The 16640-nt window shown below is 41.1% G+C and overlaps 1 protein-coding gene and 1 non-coding gene across 25 annotated transcripts in view; both read left to right on the forward strand.

The window, feature by feature from the left end:
• LOC132393410 (type 2 lactosamine alpha-2,3-sialyltransferase-like) overlaps positions 1–16640 on the forward strand; it is a 134264-nt gene that overhangs the window by 55369 nt on the left and 62255 nt on the right. The window contains exon 1 of one of the 24 annotated variants that reach the window (XM_059968594.1): positions 14676–14694. The exons of 21 other annotated variants lie outside the window; for them this stretch is intronic. Coding sequence is in view for 1 of the 3 variants with exons in the window: in XM_059968584.1 (XP_059824567.1) it covers positions 16099–16168 (70 nt within the window). In the remaining 2 variants the exon portion in view is untranslated. Of the gene's footprint in view, positions 1–14675; positions 14695–16032; positions 16169–16640 lie in introns of those variants that run through there. 2 more of the 24 variants (XM_059968584.1, XM_059968613.1) reach the window with 2 other exon arrangements.
• Positions 6032–6133, forward strand: LOC132393602 (U6 spliceosomal RNA). The gene has a single exon (XR_009511995.1). It is a non-coding gene; the product is annotated as a U6 spliceosomal RNA (small nuclear RNA).

A 16640-nucleotide genomic window follows, 5' to 3' on the forward strand; every position in this document is an offset into this window, starting at 1 on the left:
GCCAGCTAAAAGACATGTGCTGGTAAAATAGCAGACGGAATTTAATACAAAAAATTTGAAGACGATAAACCAGAGTAGGATTTACAGGATGAACAGAGGGATCTGAGAGTACGTATCCATGGTTCCTTGACAGTAGTGTCACAGGTAGATGAGTTTGTAGAGAGAGCCGTTGACCTTCATAAGTCAAAACACTGACCACTGGGGTGTTATGTTGACGATGTATAAGATCTTGCTAAGGCTAAATATGCAGTATTTGTTCTGATCATCCACCTAACAGGAAAGATATCAATAAGATAGAGAAAATTTACAAAGATGTTGCCGAGACTTGAGGACTGAGTTATAAGGAAAGACTGAAAAGATTAAGACCTTATTCCCTGGAGGATAAGAGAATGAGGGGAGAATTGATAGAAGTGTACAAAATTTTGAGGCATACAGAGGTCATAGGTTCAGGGTGGGGCATCTGAAATATTAGGGGGAGCCTGAGGAGGACCATCACTTGTGGGAATGTGGAACTAGCTGCAAGTGGAAGTGGTGGATATGGGTTTGATTGGAACACCTGAGAGGTGTTTGGGTAAGTGCATGGTTTTGAGGGTGTGTGGTGAGCTGTAGCTCAGATGCAGATCAACAGGATGAGACAGAATAGCAGTTTGTCATGGATTAGATGGGCCAAAGGGCTTGTTCTGTTCTGCAGTGCTCTTTGACTTAATGACTATAAATTGTTGAACAACAGTGGTCTCAATCCCAATAGAACATTCCTACCCACTTCCTTGCACTTAAATAGCTCCTCCTTACTCCCATGTAGACTTAAAACCTTATAGACTTAAAGCCATTCAACAATCCATTCTGATGCTTGTTTCCCTAGATCACATTCTCAAACGTTATTCGTTAGTCTTGAAATATTATCATTCCTTGGTCTTGCTTCACCCTTCTTGAATCTAAATATTAGAGTAGCTGTCTTAGAATCATATTTATTATCACTGATATGTATTATGAAACTTTTAGCTTTACCAGTCCTTAGGCACCCTAACTAATTTCTGATACTTCAGGAAATATATGTATTTTTGTGTTCTTTCATTTAAAATCTTCCTTTACTATTGTAAGTGCACCCATTATTTATATTAAGTTATGCATACAACACAGGATGCATGTTCATCCTGTTAAGGGACCTGCTACAACTTTGCATGACATTTCCCAAATAAGATTGAATTTCAATAGTGTAGTTTGGATTTAAATTTGAAATGTGTTCATCTAAACTTACATGTAATACAAATGTTTGCATGGGCCCAGTCAATAGTCACACAATAAGGGGATGCAGAATAAGTCTATTGAGATGCTAAAGTGCTTATATACATAGAAGCCTTGGCAATGTGTTTGAAGAATGCCTAATTGTAAAGAGAATTAAACTCAGATTTTGCCAGGGTACTCGGGAGCCTGCATAGAAATAAGCCCCTCCTCCTTGCACTAGAAGTTCGTGGCCGCCAGGTTATGATTGGATTTGACTTGGTCTGGGTGGCTGCCTTGCTCAAAAGGCCCACCATTTGTTATTGTTTTGAAAAGTAACTGTATATTTCACTGAGGTACTGGATAACTGCATGACTCCTGGTGCAATAGCTCAGTGCAAGTTATTTATGGCAGGAGGAACAGCCAAATAGTAAACTCATCACATAATGTGACTGGATAGTGAGCAGTGTGGTATTTTTTCAATATTTCTCACAAATTGGGCGGCACTGCACCATAGTGCGTAGCGTAATGTTATTGTAGCGCCAGCGATTATTGCTATATGTCTTCACTATTCTTGGTTGGTGCGGCTGTAATGAAACCCAATTTCCCTCGGGATCAATAAAGTATGTCTGTCTGTCTGATCCAGGTTCACTTCCATCACCAACTGTAAGGAGTTTGCACATTCTCCCCACGACTGTGTGAGTTTCCTTGGGATGGTCCGGTTTCTCCCACGTTCCAGAGTACCGGTTAGCAGATTAATTGGTCACATGTGCTGTACCTCTAGAATTAAGATACTAAAAACCATAAGCCAAAATAACTAAGTGCTTTATTTTGCTCTCAATCTTACATTTCCTGATGTAACATTCTTCCCTGACTGCCCTGTTCAACTTAATGGAACTGCTTTTAACACCGAGATAAGGTTCTGACTGCGTGTAATGTTCTTTTGAGGCAAATTGTTTTGTTGGGGGAAATGGAAATAAACGAAATGGTGTGGCTGTCATGCTGCCTACAGTATTCTGTTGCCTCCAGGTAACAGGAGTGCAAGAGAAGTGCTGCGAAAGTCAAAGAGGAACAGTTGTAAAAGTCTGTTCAAGAGAATTCTCTCTGGGTGTTTACAGTCCTGTGAATTTTCCGTATGTGGTTTTGAGAACTGTGTGTGCATATTCAAAGTCCATTTATTATCAAAGTGTGTATAAACTGTACAACCTTGAAATTTGTCTCTGTACAAACAGCCACAAAACAAGAACTCTTTTTTTAAAAAAAGACTAACAAACACCCAGTGGGCGGAGAGAGGGACAAAAACACACACATTTTGCAAACAATGAAAGCAAGCAGTATCGTTCAGAATGAAAATGAGTCCACAGACACAAAGCCTGGAGCAGGCCCGCAGCCTGAGCCTCTATCACACAGCGGAGCAAATCGTCACAACACTCAGTTGCAATCAGTGATCACGTAGTAAGGCTTAGATTATTAATGGAGAAGGGCAAGGGGAGTTTGAATAGAATTTCTGTAACTGGAGGAGATCTAACTTCAAAGAGACTAGTTTGCATATGGTTGGGATAGAACCCCAATCAAACATTTTCAATTTGTTCCAAGAACAGGCTTGGAATTCCTTCACTCTACAGGGATAGAAACATAGAAAACCTACAGCACAATACAGGCATTTGCCCCACAGAGCTGTGCCGAACATGTCCTTACTTTAGAAATTACCTAGGGTTGCCCATAGCCCTCAATTTTTCTAAGCTCCACATACTTATCCAGGAGTCTCTTAAAAGACCCTATCGTATCCACCTCCACCATCACCCCCAGCAGCCCATTCCACACACCTACCACTCTGTGTAAAAACAATAATAACAATTTACCTCTGACATCCTCTTTGTACCTACTTCCAGGCACCTCAAAACAATGCCTCCTCCTGTTAGCCATTTCAGCTCTGGCAAAAAGCCTCTGACTATCCACACGATCAATGCCTCTCATCATCTCGTACACCTCTATTAGGTTACCTCTCATCCTCTGTCGCTCCAAGGAGAAAAGACCGAGTTCACTCAACCTATTCTCATAAGGCATGCTCCCCAATCCAGGCAACATCCTTGTCAATCTCCTCTGCACCCTTTCTATGGTTTCCACATCCTTCCCATGGTGAGGCCACCAGAACTGAGCACAGTACTCCAAGGGGGGGGGGGGGGGGGTCTGACCAGGGTCCTGTATAGCTGCAATCTCGGCTCCTAAATTCAATTCCACAATTGATGAAGGCCAATGCACTGTACGCTTTCTTAACCACAGAGTCAACCTGCGCAGCAGCTTTGAGTGTCCTATGGACTCAGACCCCAAGATCCCTCTGATCCTCCACACTGCCAAGAGTCTTACCATTAAAACTATATTCTGCCATCATATTTGACCTACCAGAATGAACTACCTCACACTTATCTGGGTTGAACTCCATCTGCCACTTCTCAGTCCAGTTTTACATCCTATCAATGTCCTGCTGTAACCTCTGACAGCCCTCCACACTATCCACAACATCCCCAACCTTTGTGTCATCAGCAAACTTACTAGCCCATCCCTCCACTTCCTCATCCAGGTCATTTATAAAATTCACAAAGAGTAGGGGTCCCAGAACAGATCCCTGAGACATCCCATTAGTCACCGACCTCCATGCAGAACATGACCCGTCTACAACCATTGTTTGCCTTCTGTGGGCAAGCCAGTTCTGGATCCACAAAGCTATGTCCCCTTGGATCCCATGCCTCCTTAGGATGGAAAGGTAAGGGAGCCAATGTCAAAACTGAAAGACAAAAAGGAGAAAGAATATTATTAAACAAGATGTGGTGAAGATTAAGTGAACAGTTTAGGTTTGAGACCGGTTTAGTAAAAGGAGAGGGGAGTTGGAAAAAAATTAAGAACTGACACTAGAAAAATTTGGCAAAAGCAAGAGCCAAAAGTCCTTGGTCAGCTGGTAACTGTTGTGTGTGTTTGCAAGAGGGGCCGAGCTGAGTAGGGACCAATACAATGATTTATAGATAAAGGGGGATAGCATGATTGATACTAAATGAGAATTTTGAATTGGTCTGGGCCTTGTAAGAATGGTGCCAACATCTTAATCAGATGGAAGGCCGTAGTGGTAATAGATGGGAAGAACATTGCCACTTAAGAGGCTGACCATGGTTAAAGTAAATAAATTATCTTCAGATTGGAGTTTATCCTCAGTTTGTATTTACTGTAGTCTTGGATACAAGAAAGATGTTAGTGGAATTAGAAATGGCAATTGGGACAATAGGGATATACAGAGATCCAGTACAGGTTTAGAAAAGGAAATCATACTTCATTAAACTGAATTTTTTTGATATCCCAGCAGAAAATGTTCATAAAGAAACAACTTAATCGTTATGATGTGGATTTTCTGAAGGTTTTAGACAATGTTTCACAAACAATTTTAACAAAATTAGGATACACAGAATAAAGGGTTAATGGTTGCATGACTAAAGATTTGAAATGAGATTATGTAATAGGGAAGACAGGAAATAAAATCTTTAAAGGTAAAAATTAAAGATTAGCTTAATTTGTCATGAGCATTGAAAGATAGTGAAATGCCTCTTTCATCAAATCAAATCAGAGAGGATTGTGCAAGCATCAACATAGTGTGGCCACAGCTCTCCCTTAACAGTACATCTTTGGAATGTGAGAGGAGATTGGAGCGCTGGAGGAAACTCACTCGGTCCTGGGGCAGAATATACATACTCTTTACAGACAAAGGCAAGAATTGAACCCTGATCTTGCTGCTGTAAAACATTGCACTAGCTAAGTGTTTTACCTTTGACAGTTGAAGCAGACATGAGGAAGTCACTTAAAAGGGAATGAGTTAAATGTATGAACAAAGGCAGTGCAAAGCTAAACATTAACTGTTTCATCTCTTCCATCATAGGTGCATTTAGCATTTTCTATTTTAATAATCAAATCAATTTGTTCACTCAGTGGATTTTAAGTAACAGTTGATTTTGAATTTTTATTTGAACAGTTGATGCTGAATTTTATACTTTTATTGGAACTGATGAAAGAACTGTTATTGTACAAGTACCCCTCCAAATCAGTAAAGAGCAGATCTTTCTGCTCAGCCCCATTTCCACCCCCACCCCCCAAACCACTAGAGGGCAGGCCTTTCTGACCCAGCCCCACTTCTCCCCATTCTTGCCCCACCCTCCTCTAGACCACTGGAGGGCAGGTCTTTCTGCCCCAGCCCCACTTCTCCCTTCCCCCCCCACCTCCCAAACCACCAGCTAACCTCAAGTACTCACTGCAATCATCCTGATTGATTCCATTTTGCATTGTTTTTTTAAAAGTTCAAAACTGGCTTGTTGTCATTATTTGTAATGGAGCTGAACCCCCCTGTCACAAATGTGAATCAAGACCAACAGGGCCACAAGGTTACAGGATTTTATTGCAAGTATTTTCTGATATGCATCATATTTCCAATATTAGTAATTTGCAGCCTCACCTCACAGTAGGGCTTTTCAAGCCCTAACTGCACTATCCCACCCACATACTCCTCTTGTGGTCCTTCCCCTTGTCCTTGTCACATTTGCCTTTCCATACTTGCATATATTTATGCTTTTTGCCATTTGCCCTGTACCTTTGCTCAGCCTTGGCAGTCATCTTGAGATTAATCTGTGCACAATGCCAAAGGGATTTGCTAGTACTATGCTGGAATTGTTTCTTCACTTTATCATTAACACTGCTGTAAAGTTGAGAGAGTAGAACTTAAATCATTTATTTCAGCCTCAACATTTGAGCACTTGGGAACGTTGAATATTAAGTGAATAACAAGACACACTCTAAAACTGAAATGATACAGAGAAAATTAGTATTGTCCCTGTGCAAGGATGATAGACTGATTCATGAAGAGTTCTATTTTTTTGGACTGAAAATTAATTGCAAGATTACATCTGCAATAAATATGTTGATTAATTTTTTAAAAAAAACAATGAAAGCATTTTTTTTACTATTTGGACAAGAAATGCATTTTTCTTTTAAGTCTGTGGAAATATTTTTCTTTTGGTTAATACTGATTTATGTTTTACAATGCACTAAAGAATGTATCAAAATCTTATGGGTGGGCTTGCCATATTCCAACTAAACTTGTGGAATATGGAAGTGAATCAGTATGTGTTGGATTCTAACAATCTTACTCTCCAGTACTGTGCAAAAGTCTTAGGCACATATAAATAGCTAGGATGACTCAGACTTTTGCACAGTACTGTAGTAATTTTATTCGTTGCATTTTACTGCTGCTGCTGCTGCTGCAAAAAAAAAAGGCCACACATTTCATGATGTTTGAGTGACGATAAACCTGATTCTGATATGGGTCTTTATTGTGGGCTGAGAGTGGGAAGTGGGCAGGAGGAGGGGAATTGTGGTTGGGAAAAGAGGAAGCGGGGGGGGAGCAGGAAGCACCAAGAGAGAGACATTCTGTAATGACCAATAAACCGATTGTTTGGAATCAAATGACCTTGCCTGGAGTCTCAGGGCTGAATGTGTCTGCACCCGCGCGCACCCCCCCCCCCAAGCCACTCCACCCTCGCCATTCCCAACATCCTATACTCCCGCCGGATTTACCAACTCTCTCTCCACTCCATGCTGACAAATACAGTACTGTGAAAAAAATCTAGCTCTATTTTGAGTGTAGGTCCTCCCCATCTTAATGAACTGTAGACTTGTATGTAGGCCATACATACGAACAAGAATTTGGGAGACCTGGCGGCGAGGATTTATTGACTGTTGTGTGCCTGTGGGAATTCTGTGCCTGCATTTTGGACTTGCAAACTGCTAGTTTTATGGACAGTTTAAGGGATTGGAAGCCTGTAGCAATCAGTGGAGGACCTGTACTAGGAAGCAAAGCAGACTGCATGGATGTTCCATTGGATACAAGTAAATGAACTTTGCTTTTGTTATGGCAGATCCAGGCAATAGAGTGAATGTGTTAGTGTTGAAGGGGCATGGGAGCAGCTAGCAGGCAGTTGGGACTGAGAAATGATAATAAGTAAAAACCAAAACTTCTGAAATGGTCCAGCAGAATCTTTGGCAAGAGAAACATTTGGTTTTTCAAGTTGCCTTCAAATTGGGGACAGTTGGATAAATTTTGTGATGCAGAAAAAGTGAGAGGATTATTTTTGGAAGCATAAATATTGAAAGGCAAAAAGTCAGTTGCTGCTTGGACTTCTGGGTCCTCCACTCCTGAGTAGTTCCGGTTCATTCTGGTGAGACTGACACTAGATTAAGAGCTTTCTAGGACCTATATGTCTTCACGGCCAGAATTTTGTAATTCGGCCGGATCCTGCTGAGGATCCGCTTAAAAACTTGGCATAAACTTGATAGGGAGCCATTGAGTTTAATTTCACAAAAGAATAGTTTGAGATAGGAAATATATTGATGTACATAAAATATTATGGAAATTTCTGATCTGGAAAGTTTTTCTTCCAGAATTCAGATTCCATTTTCTTGGTTTCTGAAAATGCTATATAGAATATCACCCCTATGAGCACATAAGTTACATATTTGAAGTTACTCTGTGAGTTTACTATCAACTTTGCAAGTTTTATAATTTCTGTTTAAAAACCTTAATTCACAATTTCAGCCTCATTCTTGGTTGGCTTTATCCAAATCTGAAATCCAAACATGAGAATGAGCTCTATCACAGTCAGAAAAATCATTGCAACGTTAGACATAACTAGGCCTTGCTGGTGCTGTATGTTAATCAGCTTTTCTAAAAGGGAAGTATCTGACACTCGGCCATCCTCATTGAAGTAAGCCCCAGGATTGTGCACAATTGCTGTGTGTTTGATATGTCAAACAGATTTTCCTGTCATCTTGCCCGTCAAGCAATTAATTGGATTCTCTAGCTTTCTGCTGGCAATTACCACTTGGATTTTGAGCTAAATTAGTACTGTGGCAGCATACAACACACCACTGATTTAAATGGAGATTATAAGCCCACTGTTTAGAAGGCAAAAGGAAAGGTAATTTTATTTCTGGAAAAATTCACATTTTTATAATTTTGCTTCAGATATTTTTATATTTTGCTTGCCATTTCTAACTTTGTGTTTTTAGCTATTGTTTATGTCAGTTTTAATAGGTTTAAATCCTTTGAAATCTTTAACATTGAACTCAGCCTACACCCCTTGTGGAGCCTTTCTTACTGATAGGTCCCATAGCATGTTCTTAGATTAGAGCCTCTGATTTACTCTGGCCAAAATCCCCTCACTGCTGAACTTGGCTGTAGTAAACGGGCCCTTTGCGTCTGGTGGGTGTGTGGGGGCTGAGTGCCTCATCGAGAATGGTCCACTCCTTTGGGCCTGCATGGGGTTGCTGCTGGTTTCTCTGCATCAAATATGGTTGCATAGGAGGTCAATAAGCTAAGGGCATACAATGAAACACCTTGGAGCAAATAGGGGTTTGAAATGGCCAAATTAAGTTGATGCCTTTTTTTTTCAAATATTGAGATCATGCAGTGTTCATTGTAGTGCAGGAAATGAGTCAGGTGCTAGGCATGGCTTATATATTCTAAAGGGTTACTGGATCTACAGTCACTATTGTGGGAGTAAGGTCAGTTTTATGGATGGTGAACACATGGAAAGCATTAGGCCATGTCTGTAGAACCTGTGTGGATTAGCTGGCAGGGTATTTGTAGATGTCTTTTTAACCTTTCCCTGTTTCAGACTGTTGTTCCCTCTTGCCTTAAGAAGATCAGTATCATTCTGTTATCCAAGAAAAACAAGATAATGGGCCTTAATGACTCTTATCCAGTGGCTCTGACATCTAATATCATGAAGTACTTTGAGAGGCATGTTCATGGCACACATCAATTCCAGCCTCCCAGACCATGTTGACTCACTGCAGTTCAACTACAGCTGAATTAGGTCTATGGCAGATGCCATTTTCCTGGCCCTGTGCTCATTTCTGGAATGTATGGACTTCAAAGATACCCGTGTCAGCTATTGTCCATCGACAACAGTTCTGCCTTTAGTGCTATAACTCGAGGCAAGCTTGTCACCAAATCTTAGACCGTAGGAGTCAATGTTTCTCTTTGCAACTGGAACCTTGACTTGCTGACCAACAGATCACATTCAGTAAGCAATGTTGCTCCACAAGGTTGTGTCCTAAGACCCCTACCCTATGCCCTGGATGCTTGGCCAGATTCCGTTGTAACTCCATCTACACTGCAGGGATTGTCAATGTTCTTATGCCATGGACCAATGCCATTAAGCAAGGGGTCCGTGGACCCCAGGTTGGGAACCCATCCCATGTACAGATTTACAGATGATACAACTGAAGTGAGTCGTATCTCAATTAACAATGAGTCAGAGCACAGGAAGGAGATAGAGAGCTTAACAACGTGATGTCATGACAACAACCTTTCCCTCAATGTCAACAAGACACAAAAGGTGGTCATTGACTTCAAGAAGAGGGATCAGTGCACACTCTCCTGTCTATATTGTTGAGTCTGTGAGCTTCAAGTTTCTAGGAGTGAACAGCACTAATAACGCATCCTAGTCAAACCACATTGATGTCATCACCAGGAAGCGAAAAGAATTTGGTATGTCTCCACTGACCCTTACCAATTTTTATTGATGCACCATAGAGAGCATCCTGTCTGGATGTATAATTGCTCTGCATGTAAATTGTATGGAATTATGGACACAGCATATCATAGGAACCGGTGTCTTCTGTACGGACTATACTTCCTACTTCAGTAGAGAAGCTAGTGGAATCAAAGATGCTACCCAACCTGTACATTCTTCCTTCTCCCATTGAGTAGAAGATACAAAAGCCTGAAGGCATATGCCACTGAGCTCAAGGACCACTCCTTTCCCACTCTTGAACAGACCTCTTGTACGATAAAGTGGACTTTAAATTTCACAATCTACCTTGTTATGATCTTGCACTTTATCGTTTACCTGCATTGCACTTTCTCTGTAGCTTTCACACTTCATTCTGTATGGTTATTGCTTTAGCTTAATGCATTGTGTAATGATTCTGATCTGTATGAGCACTATGTAAGTCAAACTTTTCATTATATCTTGACACATAAAATCACCCAAAACCGAGGCTTCTAATTTGGATAAGACTGACTAACAATGTGATGAGACAGGGTTTAACATTGTAATCTGTGTGATTGGCTAAATTGGCAGACATTTATGCATTTAGCGATGTTACTGGATTGGTGTACACTCTTAAGGCAGATACACTTCACTTGCTAAATAAAATATCATGGATGATTACAGAGAGAAGGAACAGTATAAGACTAAAGGAAAATGTACTTTAAATGCAAAACAAAATTAGTATTAACCCTGGTAATGCCAGTAAAAAGATGAGAGTTAAAGGGATACTATTATTGAAAACTAGGGCTTTTTCAGGATCTGGCAAGGCCCTTTTTGCCCTGAGAAGGTGGTGGTGAGCTGCAGCCTTGAACTGTTGCAGTCCTTGTGTTGAAGGTACTTTTGCAGTGTTGTGGGGATTTTTGGGACATTTTATCAGAAAAGTACTAATGAATCAGATGGTTGCTCTTGCGGTTCACTCTCTTACTGCAGTCCCAGGCTGACGTCTGTGTCCTTCAGAGCTGGAGCTGGTGCTAAGGAACATAGAAGTCCCCCACAATTTGAGAAAAGGGGTCTTTGACTGGAAGCTTTTAATTCTATTTCTGTAGTTACTGCCTAACCTGATGAGTGTTTCCAACATATTTTGTTCTTATTTCAGATTTCCAATATCTGCAAGTTTTTGATTCTCCTAATTTATACACCAGTCCCTAGCTATCTGAGGACCCTCTAGGCCGAGGTTGGCAACCCGCGGCTCTTTTATCTCTATGCTGCGGCTCCCCGTGGTTTGTTAGTTTTTGAAATGTAATTCGAAATTTGAAGATTATGGTGATCTTGTACAATCTAAATAAAACGTTGTGGCGACCCCATTTCCTGGGACATCTGAACCGGCTCACAATTAGCCACCGTTCCGGCTAAGGGAGATAGCCTACGGGGGTTTGTGAGTACGTGTCTTTTGGAGCATCTGCGCCCACGGGGAGGCGGGTTGAGGGAGGCTTTAAAGCAAGGCTGTTTACTTCGAATAAAGTTACCTTTGACTGCAGTGTCGTTATTTTAGCACTGCGTGTAGCACACCGCTACAACATGTTTTTTATCGCTATTAATATACGTCACCACTGCCAATACCTGACACCCGCCAGTGCGCGATTTCTTTTAATTTTTCGATCCAAGGCAGGCTAACTATGGAGTAACCTTCAACCCAACGTCTTTTTTTTCGGAGTTCAAAATATTTTTGTTGCATGCAGAAATGTAATTTCGTTTTCTCTGCAGGAGTTCATCAATTTCATAAATGCAACACATTATAGTTTGTTTATACATAGCACAAAGGCAAAAAAAAAAACAGTTGTATGCAGTGTTATTTCATTTTAAATGTCAAACGGGTTTTGTGGCTCCCAGTGTTTTCTGTGGGAAATGGGTCCATATGGCTCTTTCAGTGGTAAAGGTTGCCGACCCCTGCTCTAGGCTGAAAGTGACTGTGCCATGTTAGAATTTGCTGTTTTGTGCATGGCAAGTGGTCCATCTCGCTTTATTCTTTCTGTGCATATACTGGTAACTGTGTGGTTAGTGAGACCATGTCAGAGTGCTTTAGAAGGATCTGGAAAACATTAATCAATCAGGTAGAAATTTATGACAATTAATTTGGTTTTGTTCTACTTTTCCAAAATCCAGAGGGTCAACTGAATTTAAATTTCACAGCTATTGTTGTAATTTGGATTGAGTCATTGAGTTGTTTGTTAGCCCAGGCATCTTGAATTACTAGCTCAGAAGTTTAACCACTGCTCTGTATATGAATTTAGAAAGAGGGGCATTATGCTGGAAATTCAAGGGTCAAACTAGTGTCAAACTAGGGCATGAGCTTCCCAAAATTAACACAGAAAAGAAAATAATTGGATCTTATGATCAAAAAGTCTATTCAAATCCTTGAGTAAATAGACAATTGTTTTTGTCTTCAGCTGTAAGATAAATAATTCAGAACACAAAAAAAAAAGTGCTGGAGGAGCTCAACAGCTCAGGCAGCATCTACAGGGGTAAATGGACAGTCAATATTTTGGGTCATTTGGGTTTGTCAGTCATAACTAAAGCCATATTTGTTCTGTGATTAAGTTTTACTAATTTTCAGTCAACAGCCTAGAATAACAGATTCAATGACATTTTTTCAATAATAGATCTTGGTAACATTGATGTATAAATAATTTTCTTCTTCAAAAGTGTGTATACTTTTTCAAACTAGAAAGGCAATTTATGGATCAAGAGAACTTTGTATGTGCTCGAATTAACTTTCAAGTTCTCCGCTAGATCCTGACTATCTTGAAAATATACAGTGGGTAACAAAAACAGTCTGCATGATTTCAGTCATGATGGATTTCAAATTTTTGACTTTCAATAGGAGGCAAAATTAAATGTGAGTGAATATTATTCTATAGAACCATAGAACATTACAGCACAGGAGGTTCTTTTGGCCCTTCTTGGCTCTGCTGAACCATTTTCCTGCCTAGTCCCACTGACTTGCACCTGGCCCATATCCCTCCATACCCCTCTCATCCATGTGCCTGTCCAAGTTTTCCTTAAATGTTAAAAGTGAGCTGGCATTTACCACTTCATCTGGCAGCTAATTCCACACTCCCACCACTCTCTGTGTGAAGAAGCCCCACCCCCAATGTTCCCTTTAAACTTTTCCCCCTTCACCCTTAACCTATGTCCTCTGTTTTATTTTCTCCCCTAGTCTCAGTGGAAGAAGCCTGCTTGCATTCACTGAGTTTCAGAAGACACAGTCCCTTCAAAAAGACTTGGTGAAGTTTGAAACCCAATGAAAATCAAATTGTTGACCTGGTTGAAAAATGGCTGATTAGTAGAGCAGAGATAATGGAGGTACTCTGATTGGTTGAAAACAGATGGGAGGGGAACCAATAGAATCTGTGTTGGGTGGCAATTATTTATAACCTTGGTAAGCCTACAATTATAAAGCACTGAATGAGCAAATAATCCAATAATGTCAAGGTTAATAGTAACATTAATAAAGGGAACTAAGGATCTTAGACCATAAAACATAGCAGAATTAGGCCATCCAGCTCATTGAGTCCACTCCACCATTTCATCATTGCTGATCCCAGATCCTAATCAACCCTATACACCTGCCCTCTCACCATATCCCTTGATGCCCCGACCAATCAGGAATCTGCCAACTTCTGTTTTAAATATACACATGGGCTTGGCCTCCACCACAGTCTGTGGCAAAGCATTCCACAGGCTCATCACTCTTTCGCTAAAAAATGCCTCCTTGCGTCTGTTCTAAAAGTTCACCCCTCAGTTTTGAGGCTGTGCCCTCAAGTTCTGAATACCCCCACCAGAAGATACACCTTATCCTCATTATATGCGTCTTCAGACTATGCAGATTCACAGTTATGTGAGGAACCTATTTCTACCAACGTCTCCTTATACGCATCCAAAACTCACAGTTATGCGAGGAGCACTGCTTTCCCACCAATACAAGTCACGTGCGCACGCCTCACAGTCTCACTGTTGGGATGAGAAGCACTGCTTTCCCGCCAATACAAGTCAGGTGTGCGCGCCTCACAATCTCACTCCCGCCAGTCTTGCATTGGTTTTGGCAAGGTGTGGATGTGCGACCTTGCACTCCTAAACTTTTGTTGGTTTTACCTACGGTGCAGTGATTTTATGCTTGCAGTATTTAACTATGCCTCCTAAATGTCCAATGTCATGTCCTGGGCCATCAGCAAAGTGGCAGAGAGCCACTTTAATGCTCGAAAAAAAAAGTTGGAAATTATAAACAGCGCGGCATCAGCTGAAGGTAACACAGCTCTGGGACGCTACTACCGGTAACAGAATCTTGCCTTTAAAGTTCTTTTGTTGCTTGACAATGCGCCAGCCCATCCAAAACATTTAGACAGCATTCATCCTAACATAACAGTGTGTTTCCTGCGGCCTAACACAACATCGCTGATTCAGCCACTCAACCAAGATGTGATCCACATTCAAGGCGTTTTTTTTATTTAGGACAAACTATCTCTCAGATGCTGCAGGCAACAAACGGTTTTGAAAATCCTGGGAGTTTATCAATGGTGAGGGAATGGTGGAAGTTGGAACTCTTGCCACAGATGGCGATGGACATGGACCCAAGTTTAGAATGGAGTCAGCATTTCCGTTGTTCCCTGCCATCAACCCTTCTTCCCTACAAACAAGTTTATGCTGAAAAACAAAATGCTGCCAAGCAAACAAACCTCGCCACTTTATTCAAACCGGTGTCATCTCCTGCTGCCAGCAGTTCTAAGAGTTCTGTGAGTCTTCCTTCACCCCTTGCTGTGCTCGATATGATCCCGACACCACAACACCCACTCATCTCCTGGAGCGAACACACCTGCCACTGTTAGTGAGTACTGTAATCCCGAGTATGTTAACTTTCAACTTGCACTGAATATTACCTTAAATCGATGAAATATAATACAAATGTTTCCTTGTAGTACTGCTTTTCTGTCATATTGGTATGAAAATGTGACTAAATTACAGATAAAACATATTCAGGAAGCCCTCTGGAATGCATCCCAGTTTTCTCCATTTACATATTTATTTACGTTATGCATTTTCACATTATGCGTCGACTGTGAGGAACGTATCCTCTGCACATAACGGGGATAGGGTGTACATTCAACATTCAGTGGGTTTCAATGCGTTTCCCTACACATTCTTCTAAATTCCAGTGAGTACAGGCCCAAAGCTGTGAGACGCTCCTCATATGTTAACCCCTTCTTTATTTGCAGAATCATCCTTGTGAACCTCCTCTGTCATCTTCAATGACAGTACATCCTTTCTGAGATATTTGGCAAAACTGTTGACAATACTCCAAGTGCGGCCTGACTAGTGTCTGATATCCTTGTTATCTGCTTGTTTTTATATTCTATTCCCCTTGAAATGAATGCCAATATTGCATTTGCCTTCTTCACCACAACCTGTGAATTAACCTTCTGGGAGTCTTGCACGAGGACTCCTAAATTCCTTTGCACCCCTGATGTTTGAATTTTTTTCCCCATTTAGATAATAGTCCACACTATTGTTTCTTTTACTGAAATGCATTGTTACATTTCCCAGCACTGTATTCTATCTGCCACTTTGTTTTTGCTCATTCTTCCAGTTTGTCTAAATCCTGCTGTTGTTGCCTTGCTTCCTCAGAACGACCTAAAACTCCACCTCTCTTCATATCATCCGCAAACTTTGCCACAGAGCCATCAATTCCAATATCTAAATCACTGACAATGTGAAAAACAGCAGTCCCAATACTGACCCCTGAGGAACACCACTAGTCACTGACAGCCAACCAGAAAAGGTCCCTTTTATTCCTACTCGCTGCCTCCTGCCTGTCAGCCATTCTGCTATCCATGCCGGTATCTTTCCTGTAACACCATAGGATTTTATCCTATTAAGCAGCCTCATGTGAGGCACCTTATCAAATGCCTTCTGAAAATCTAAGTAAATGACACCCACTGCCTCTCCTTTGTCCACCCTGCTTGTTACTTCCTTGAATTCTAAGAGATTTGCCAGGCAAGATTTTCCTTCACAGAAACCATGCTGACTTTGACTTATTTTATCATTAGTCTCCAAACACCTCGAAACCTCATCCTTAATAATGGACTCCAACACTTTCCCAATCACCGAGGTTAGGCTAACTGGCCTATAATTTCCTCTCTTTTGTCTTCCTCCCTTCTTAAAGGGTGGAGTGACATTTGCGATCTTCCAGTCCTCTGGGATCATGCCAGAATCAAGTGATTTTTGAAAGATCATGAACAATGCATCCATTATCTCTTCAGCAAACGCACTCAAGACTCTGGGATGTAGTCCATCTGGTACAGGTGGGTTATCCATCTTAAGAGCTTTGAGTTTGCCTAGCACATTTTCGTTTGTAATAGCAATGGCACTCCCTCCTGCTCCATAACACTCACAGACCTCTGGCATATAGCTAGTGTCTTCCATGGTGAAGACAGATGCAAAGTACCCATTAAGTCCATCTGCCATTTTTTTATCCTGATTACTACCTGATCAACATCGTTTTCCAGTGGTCCAATATTAACTCTCACCTCCCTTTTATTCTTTATATAGCCAAAAAATCTTTCAGTATCCTACTTTATATTATCAGCTAGTTTGCCCTCATATGCTAGCAAGCATATTGGTTCCCCCTTCCCCCCCCCACCCGAATTCGTGCAACTGGTCCTTTTTGTGTTTCCTAATCTGTGTGAGCATAGCTGCAGGAGTCCAAAGAGGGCAATGGTGTTGTTTTACAATTATCATTAGAATGTCATAGAAGTACTCAACTAAAAAGTTTTC

The sequence above is a fragment of the Hypanus sabinus genome, chromosome 4, assembly GCF_030144855.1.
Source record: "Hypanus sabinus isolate sHypSab1 chromosome 4, sHypSab1.hap1, whole genome shotgun sequence".
Lineage (NCBI taxonomy): Eukaryota > Metazoa > Chordata > Chondrichthyes > Myliobatiformes > Dasyatidae > Hypanus > Hypanus sabinus.